The sequence below is a fragment of the Zingiber officinale genome, chromosome 4B (assembly GCF_018446385.1).
Source record: "Zingiber officinale cultivar Zhangliang chromosome 4B, Zo_v1.1, whole genome shotgun sequence".
Lineage (NCBI taxonomy): Eukaryota > Viridiplantae > Streptophyta > Magnoliopsida > Zingiberales > Zingiberaceae > Zingiber > Zingiber officinale.
Genome location: NC_055993.1, coordinates 69,304,733 through 69,314,091, shown reverse-complemented (window position 1 = coordinate 69,314,091; position 9,359 = coordinate 69,304,733). Strand labels below are relative to the sequence as shown.

Sequence of the window (9,359 nt, the reverse complement as noted above, 5' to 3'; positions counted from 1 at the left end):
TCATCACATAATTTCCCATGCAAGGTATATATACGGCAATCAAATTTTTGACGATGCATGGATGTCAGAGCTACGTTAATACTTACCCGGACTTTAGTCTAGGGGCCTGACAGTATGGAGTAGGAGATAAGATCTGATTTAAGGTGGGATAAATAAAAAACATATGAGAGACAAAAAAGGAAAATAACCCTTATAATCATGGCGTAGGCATCAACATTGACGGCCTACAGCACGAGATTAGCTCGGATAGATAATCTGGACTGACTCTGCCATTGGATGTCATGTCAGGAGCTATAGTACTTGTTAAATTTATTTTATGGATAAAATATGAGATTAGATTATCTATCCCAATCTCAGATATGAAAAATAAAATAAAACAAAAATAGAACTTATAAATAGGTGTGTGGAGGGGGATTAGACAGGGAGAGATAAAGGTTATATGCGAATTGTAATATTTGGATGGTGGTTCAAAATTTCAGGTAGTGTAGACGCGGTTGGAGAAAAAATGAGTCAGGTGAGGGCGGGGTTGGCTGATAAAGAGACAATTTAGGAATTCTAGAAGGATTCCTTTTTTCAAACAAGAGAATTAAGATTTTTATTTTTTTATTTATTTAAAAAAAAAACGACAGCATCATTGACTCATTGCTCCATTTTTATAGTGACCAAGCCTTTAGTCTCGTCTCCTGATTCGGTTGCCTTGACTTGTCTTAACGTCGCTTTCTCCTCGCCCTCCTCGTCTTCGGCGGGGTAAGCTCCGGTGAGAAGCCGGGCCCGTTCGGCCTGCGCAGTCCAGTCCGTCCTTTTGATGACGACGAGCATCAGCGCGACGCAGGTGGCCTGCGCCGCAAGCAGCCCCAGCCAGAGTCCTCTGAAGTCGAGCGATGTCCAAAACGCGAGGCCAACAGCCGCAGGCATGCCGACGGCGTAGAAGGCACCTAAGTTTATGTTGGCCCCTAGCTTGGGCCGCGCACTGCCCCTCAACACTCCACACCCTGTCGTCTGTGGGCAGTTCCCGAGCTCGCAAAGGCCAAGGATCGGCAGCACCTCCGCGGTGAGGCCAAGGATCGCCGCGTCGCCAGTAAACATCCTGGTCCACACGTGGCGCACCGAAGTAGCGAAAGCGAACGCGATGAGGCCGACCACGGCGCTGCACCAGATCCCGATAGCCGCTGCACGCCGGGCGCCGTCGGGCCGGTTTGCGCCGAGTTCGTTGCCGACGCGCGTCGACACGCTGAAGCTGAGCGAGGAGGGGAAAATGTAGATGAGGGAGGTGGTTTGTATCAGAATTCCCATCGAGGCTACAGTGCTCTGCGGGTTTAGCAGAAGGCCGCTGAGGATGATCATTATCTCGTACCACCACCACTCCAGGCACACAGAGACGCAGCTGGGGAGGGCCAAGTCAAGGAGCGACCGCCAGTCCTTCAAGCATTCTATTCCCAAGCTTAGTCCGCCAGTTCTCTGGTGAACGCCAGAGAAGTAGATGTAAATCAGGAGGAACAGGACGACGTTCAAGTTGAACCAAACAGAGGCCAAGGCCACCCCGCCGATGCCAAGGTCGAGGACGAAGACCAAAAGGTAGTTAATCGGGAGGTGGAGTGCGACGGCTAGGCCCGCGCACGCGGTGAGCGGGAGGGTGATGGATTGGGTGCGGAGGTAGATGCGGAGAGGGTGGACGAACGACTGGAGGACAAGGTCCGGGAGGCAGGCGTGGAGGTAGGAGGCGGCAGCCGTTGCGAGGTCCGCATCCTGGCCGAGGAGGAGGAGGAGAGGGCGGATGTAGCACCAGATAAGCGCGATGGGGAGGGAGGCGGAGAGGAGGAGGAGGACCGATCGGTGAAGGGAGAGACCGACGAGGTGGTAGCGGCGGGCGCCAAAGGCCTGGCCGCATATCGGCTCCATACCCATGGCGAGGCCGGAAAGAACAGAGTACCCAGTGATGTTGGCGAAGCCGATGGCCAGCGAGCCGCCGGCGAGCGCCAGGTCACCGAGTCGGCCGAGAAAAATCATGGAGACCATGGAGCGGCAGTAGAGGAGGAGGCCGGCCAAGACTATCGGCAGCGAGAGGCCAAGTATGGCCTTCCCCTCCTGAAAGACTAAGCCTGCCGAGCCAAGCGGCTCGTCCCGGAGCACAGGATGCGCCTCCGACGACACCAGGTCCTGGACGACGACGAAAGGCCAAGATAGGAGGCCAGGCCGATCATTATGATTGTCGCATTTGCACGGGGAAGCATCGCGCATCTTGTGCGAGGTTTGCTTCAAGCTTCAAGCTTCAAGCATGAGCTAGCGAAGAAGACGAGGAGAAAGAAGAAAGAAAGAAAGGGCTTTGTGGAGGTTTTAGATTAAAAATTTCAGAAGCAGAAGTTCGTTTCCCAGGCTTCCAACAACTGCCAAAACAGCAGAACTGAATGAGAAGAACAGAGCAGGGCATCACGTATTATATTCTCGGCATCGATGCCTTTTCGCCATAAATTAAGAAAACAAGTCAACGACCAAAGAAATGGTAGAATTGCTTCTGTTTCTCTGTTGATTTGGTCTCCGTTCCCATGAACCAAAAAAAAAAATGTAATAAAATAAACTTGAAAGGTCAGAATGAATCAGCTGAAATTCAAAATTTAATTGGATACTGAAAATTGTTTCTTAATGTGTAGACAGAGGAGTTCATATTGTTTAAAATGGACGGCCGGCAGTATGCACTACTGTTGTTGGGAATCTCATGTACTTTGATGTTCTTGTAGACCGGCAGCCTTTTCCTTCCCATATATGCTTTAAATTGAGGACTTGCTTTGGGTCAGTGATTTCAACACCTGGTCCACTTGAATAGGCATCTGGTCAGTCCAAAAGCTTGTTAAAGAAACCTCATTCGAATCGAGTGGTTCGAGTCGAGACACACCGCTTAAGTTGAGCAACACAAACATGGCTTCGAGTTCACTCTGAGACGAGCCATTTAATAGTTAAAATGTCTCCTACGCCATCCAGCTCACCTGATTTTGGAAAAAAACAGTAAGTGAAGGATTGAAAGATGAGATAGAGGAGGATATTGTACTTTAAAATTTTTTTTATTTTAAAGCATTGAAATAAGAGTAGTACAACGGAAAATAAATAATTTATTTTGATTATTTAGTTCGGAGTATAGGTGGACTCCTACTTTAAGACCTGCGATTCCTTGATCGTCTCATTGGACAATTCATTAAAACTCTTCTTTCTTAAATCTTCAAAAAGAAATAATTTGTATAAATGAAAAGTATAAGATAATAACAACCTACTATTTTATTTGAATTTAAGTACAATGCAAACTAAATTAAATTATACTGAACAAGTATGAAGCAATGAAGATCGTCGGTAATTTATCGGAGTAGTAGCTTGCTTGAGGATGTGATGCAGAGCTGAAGCACGAATAGAGACTTTTCATAGAGATAAACAGAAAACTTGGTTTCCTGCCTCGGATCTCGAGCTCCCCTTTTATAAGCGTGGTTCGGTCGACTGATAAATCTATCGATCAACTTATCCGTTCAGTCGACTGAAACTCCTATTAGTCTAATGAACCCTGTGCTTTCCTTCTTTACTGAGATCCGATCCTTGCATATTTATGAGCTTTAATGGTTCAATCGACCAATCACCTTGTTTGGTCCACCGAACAGTGAATTTTCCCTATTCGTCGAAATTCACACTTAATTCATCATTGATGAGGTGATCGTTCGGTCAACCGATCCTTGGGTTCGATTGACCGATCAGCTTAGCTTCCTTCTTTGCTTCGGCTTGATCTGATCTGCGCTCAGTGTCATATCATCAAGGTTCAGTCGATCGATTTGCTGGTTCGGTTGACCGATCAGGCTTTGATCGAACTCCACTTTATGCTGCTCTAGTTTGATCTTTGGTCTGAGTCGATTTGGTCCAGTCGACCGATTCCTTGGTTCAGTTGACGGATCAAGCCGGTTCCTGAAAAACAGAGTTAAACAGTATATATCCCTACAAAACAAAGGTTAGCATAGTTATATAATGCATGAGTAGTGTTTGACAGTAATACTATCTTGATCTCAACTTGGAAACCTTTCCGATTTCTTTAGTTTGATCATTAACCTAGAGTTTGTGCCTTTTTAGAACACGACCTCACATCGCTCTTCTCCAGTTGCTTACCTCAACTTACCTGCCAAACGTTGGTCCTCCAGACCCGTTTGGACTTTGCCGCTTAGCATCTGATCGGATCACTAGGACTTTCCCTCGATCTTCGGTCCTCCAGATATTTGAGCTTCCTTGTCAAGTGTCGGATCCTCTCAACCCACTTGGGTTTCTTGCCTGACTACCACGATCTGCTAAGACTTTTCCTGCCTAGCTGCGACTAGAGCTTTCATTGGTTGAGTAAATATCCTGTACACTTAGTCAACTTGTTAGATTATAATATGACTTAACTTGAACCTTTGACAACATTAAAACTCAGGTTCGATTATGGTACACCCTGTACCAACAATATTCCCCTTTTTGATGTTTGACAGCCAAGATTCACAGTGAAGTTAACATATGCAAAGATAAGTAAAATAAGCATTTTTATTTAACTCTCTCCCTGAGTTTAATAACTCTTCCTGAATTTATTATTTTTCTTTTTTGACACACATCAAAAATAGGAGAAATACAAACAACAAGTTTGAAGTTAAGAAAAAAATATTTGAAATTCCCAAGGAGAAAAATCCAAAAAACTTAGGAGATTTTAAATATTTTAAAGCAATTTCGAACAAGATGTAAGATTTAAAAAGATTCTTTTGAAAAAGAATTGTTTAAAATGTTTAAGCAGAAAGTTAAGAATTTTTAAAAAATATATATATAAAAATTCTAAATTTAAAGATAAATATTTAGAAAATAAAATTTGAGATAAATTTAAAAATTAATTAAATAATTCTAAAAATTTGAAAGATTTAAAATTTTTTTGTAAAGATTGAAAAGTATCTTGATAACTTAATAACTAAAGTATGAATTAAAATAATATTAAAAATTAGTTAAAGATAAATTTTGAAAATAATTTATTAAAGAAAAATTTTAAAAATTTGATAAAGGTAAATTTTGAAAATAATTTGTTAAAGAAAAATAATTTTAAAAATTTGGCAAAGAGAAATTTTGAAATAATTTTAAAAATTTGGCAAAGGTAAATTTTGAAAATAATTTGTTAAAGAAAAATTATTTTAAAAATTTAGGAAAGGTAAATTTTGAAAAATAATTTTAAAAATTTGATAAAGGTAAATTTTGAAAAAATTGTTAAAGAAAATTTTTCAAAAAATGATATTGAAGATCCTCCTAAAATTGATAAGTACCTAAAAGTCTAAGCATAATTTTGGAAACTAGAAAAATATTCTTATGATGAAATGTCCAACCTTTATACTTAGCTGACTAGAAAAGCGATTTTTACAGCCCGAAAAATCCAACAGTGGTATCAGAGCCACGTGCGAAGCGCGTACGAGTTTTATTTTGAATTTTATGAAATTCTACATATCTGTAAGTTTCTGTGTTTTTATGATTTTTATAGATTTTATGGGTAATTTTCTCGTAGAAGCGAAGCACAAGTGTTTAGACACTTGTAGGCTTCGACTACCGAGAAAATATTTCCGAAACGACAAGGTTTCACCCCAAATCGTTTTGGGGCAGCGGACTAAGGCATTGTAGGATCGCTTAGGAACACTCGCGATGGTTATATCGCGGATAGGGGTGTTGCCCCTGACCCCGCAAGGGGCTTCGTTCCGCGATTGCGCCCGAAAATCGCTAAACGGGACCGCCTGGAATTTTTACTCATAAAAATTGTAAAAATTATAAGAAAAATTACAGAAATTTATAGAAATTACAAAATTTAAAATTATGTATTATTTTGTGATGGTCATGGCCTAAAATACCCAATTTGATTGGATATTGTGTGTTGTAATTCATAATATGGGCTGCGTGCCGTCATGTGATTGTGCGTGTTATATATTTGATACGCGACCTGCGTGTCGTGCTTTTCTATTTATTTATTCCTGTTGTAAATAGTTTAGACTCGAATGTAACTCAAGTTTCACTTTTGTAATGTACAAAATGGAGCGGTGGAAGGTCCATTCGAGACGGAGTTACGAGGAGGGTGCGAGCAACACAAGGTGGCTAAAGGAAGGAGCTTGAGAAGTTGTTGACCTTAGGTTGACCATCCGATCTTCTCATTGACTTGAGAAGATCGTAGTAGGGCCATGACTAATCACAAAATATTTAATTAATTGCTTGTGTGTGTATATGTGATGCATGCTAGAATAGTAATTAATTAGCGCCTTAACGATTAGATTAGATCTAAATCGCGTATATGATACACCTCGACGATTAGAATAGATCTAAATCGCGTACATGATGCGCCCTAACGATTAGATTAAATCTAAATCGCGTATATGATACACCTCGTCGATTAGATTAGATCTCAATTGCGTCAACTCGTAATGCCTACCATGTCATGATACCTATCACTACCTCGATCACATGTTGTTGTTGAATATGCCAAAGCAGAGCAACACATATTATCTTGGTAGGGTACGGAGAGACAATTTTGATCCCGCCTATCAACGCATGGGTGAGTACAACTCAATTAGATTGAGTAACTAGTTAACTCAATTGGATCGAGTTTAACTATAGACATTTTTCCAATGGTTGGAAGATAGGACAAAAATCACGTTTATATTAACTCTTGGGCGTATTAGCCAAAGCTAACTCGAGTTTTAATATAAATGCGGATCTTGATCCTATATACAAGAGTTGCATAGAGATGTAATTGGTAATTAGTTACCTACCGATCATACTAAGTCTTAGGCGATTTAGCCAAAGCTAATTCAGGACATAGTATGATGTGGATCATGTCTCACATGAATTCTATAATTCAGTGGGAGCATCATTTAATTAAAGGCCTAATTAGATGATTAATAGAATATGATATTTATTTTTTTGTATTTTTCTGTTGTAGATAACCATGACGTTAAATACGAACTCTTTCTCCCTGCGTTCTGTCCTTGAGAAGGACAAGGTCAACGGAGCTAATTTCCTGGACTGGTACAGGAACCTGAGAATCGTTCTCACACAAGAACGTAAACTGTACGTTCTGGAGCAGCCCAATCCAGAGGCACCTCCTGCCACTGCCATGTGAGCTGATCGAGATGCTTACAAGAAGCATCAAGATGACGCATTAGATGTGTCCTGTCTAATGCTCACAACCATGAACTCTGAGCTTCAGAAGCAACATGAGTTGATGGGTGCTCATGATATGGTTGAACATCTGTGCCAACTATATCAAGGACAAGTGAGGCACGAGAGATTCGAGATCTCTAAGGCACTGTTTCAGTGCAAGATGGGACTCCCGTAGGCCCATATGTACTCAAGATGATTGGGTACATAGAAAACCTACAGAGGTTGGGATTCCCGCTTGGCCAAGAGCTGGCCACTAACCTGATCTTCCAATCCTTGCCAGATAGCTATAGTCAATTCGTTCTAAATTATAACATGAACGAAATTGACAAGCCACTGCCCGAGCTGCTTAGCATGTTAAGAACTGCTGAGCTCAACCTTAAGAAGGTTAAGCCCAACTCTATTATGATGGTTCATAAACACAAGGGCAAGGGCAAGCCCAAAGGCAAGGGAAAGTCCCAAGTCAAAGGCAAAGGCAAGGCACTGAAACCCAAAGGAGGGGTTGCCAAGGATGCTACCTGCTTCCACTGCGGTCAGACCGGGTACTGGAAGAGGAACTGCAAAGTTTACCTGGAAGATCTTAAGAAGAAGAGAAGTGAGACTTCCACTTCAGGTATCTATGTTATAGAAGTCAATCTATCTAATTCTTCATCATGGGTATTAGATACCAGATGTGCTTCTCACATTTGTACTAATGTGTAGGCGCTGAGATATAGCAGGGCATTGACGAAGGGCGAGGTGGACCTATGAGTAGGCAATGAAGCACGGGTTGCTGCTGTTGCTGTAGAAACTTATCATCTATCTCTACCTTCTGGGCTTGTATTAGAATTAGATGAATGTTATTATGTGTCTGCTTTAACTAAGAACATAATTTCAGTTTCTTGTTTGGACAAGAAAAGTTTTTCATTTATAATAAAGAACAAATGTTGTTCAGTTTATTTAAATGATATGTTCTATTATAGTGCACCTCTGATGAACGGACTCTATATTCTAGACCTTGAGAACCCTATCTATAACATAAGTACCAAGAGGTTCAAGTCAAATGACATGAACCAAACCTATCTCTGGCATTGTAGCTTAGGTCATATAAATGACAAACGCTTATCCCAGCTCCATAAAGATGGTTTGCTGGACTCATTTGATTTTGAATCATATGAGACATGCGAGTCATGCCTTCTAGGCAAGATGACCAAGACTCCATTTAGTGGACACAGCGAGAGAGCGACTGACTTGTTAGGACTTATACATAGTGATGTATGTGACCCTTTCAATGTCGCTGCTAGAGGTGGTTATAGGTACTTCATTACATTTTCTGATGACTTCAGTAGATATGGTTATGTGTACCTGATGACACATAAATCTGAATCCTTTGAAAAGTTCAAAGAATTCAAGAATGAAGTACAAAACTAGCTTGGCAAAAGTATTAAAATACTTCGATCAGATCGAGGTGGTGAATACCTTAGCCATGAGTTTCGTGACTATTTAGCTGAGTGTGGGATTCTATCTCAACTCACTCCTCCTGGAACACCATAGTGGAATGGTGTATCCGAAAGGAGGAATCGTATCTTATTAGATATGGTACGGTCTATGATGAGTCACACAAATCTTCTCATGTATCTTTGGGGCTATGCTCTAGACACAACAACCTTTATACTCAACCGAGTTCCATCCAAGGCTATGATAAAGACACCATATAGGATATGGACTGGGAGAGATGCCCAGGTGTCTTTTATGAGGATTTGGAGTTGTGAGGCTTACGTAAGACGTCAAGTCTCGGACAAACTGGGACCCAAATATGACAAGTGCTATTTCATTGGATATCCCAAGGAAATGAAGGGATATTACTTCTACATTCCTAGTCAACACAAGGTAGTTGTGGCTAAGACTGGGGTATTTCTAGAAAGGAACTTTGTTCCTAAAAAGACTAGTGGGAGTACGTTCGATCTTGAAGAAGTTCAAAATGTGGACCATAGTACTGAAGCCTCGATGGAAGTTGAACTGGAACCACAAAGTGTTGTGGATGATGTTATTCCACAAGGAGTTGAGGAACAACAACCAGTTCAAGTAGACCTATCTCTTCGCAGGTCTGATAGGGTACGCCGTCAGCCTGAGAGATACTCATTTCTCTTGTTTGACCATGATGAAGTTGTGCTCATTGAGGATGAGCCTACCTCCTATCAGGAAGC

At 41.4% G+C, this 9,359-nt stretch overlaps 1 protein-coding gene across 1 annotated transcript; it reads right to left on the bottom strand.

The window, feature by feature from the left end:
• Positions 1 to 638: 638 nt before the first annotated feature.
• On the bottom strand, positions 639 to 2,489 carry LOC121977604 (protein DETOXIFICATION 49-like). Its single transcript, XM_042530081.1, has one exon. It carries the CDS (start codon positions 2,236 to 2,238, stop codon positions 640 to 642), a length of 1,599 nt encoding a protein of 532 aa, XP_042386015.1. The 5' UTR covers positions 2,239 to 2,489; the 3' UTR covers position 639.
• Between the last annotated feature and the right edge of the window lie 6,870 nt (positions 2,490 to 9,359).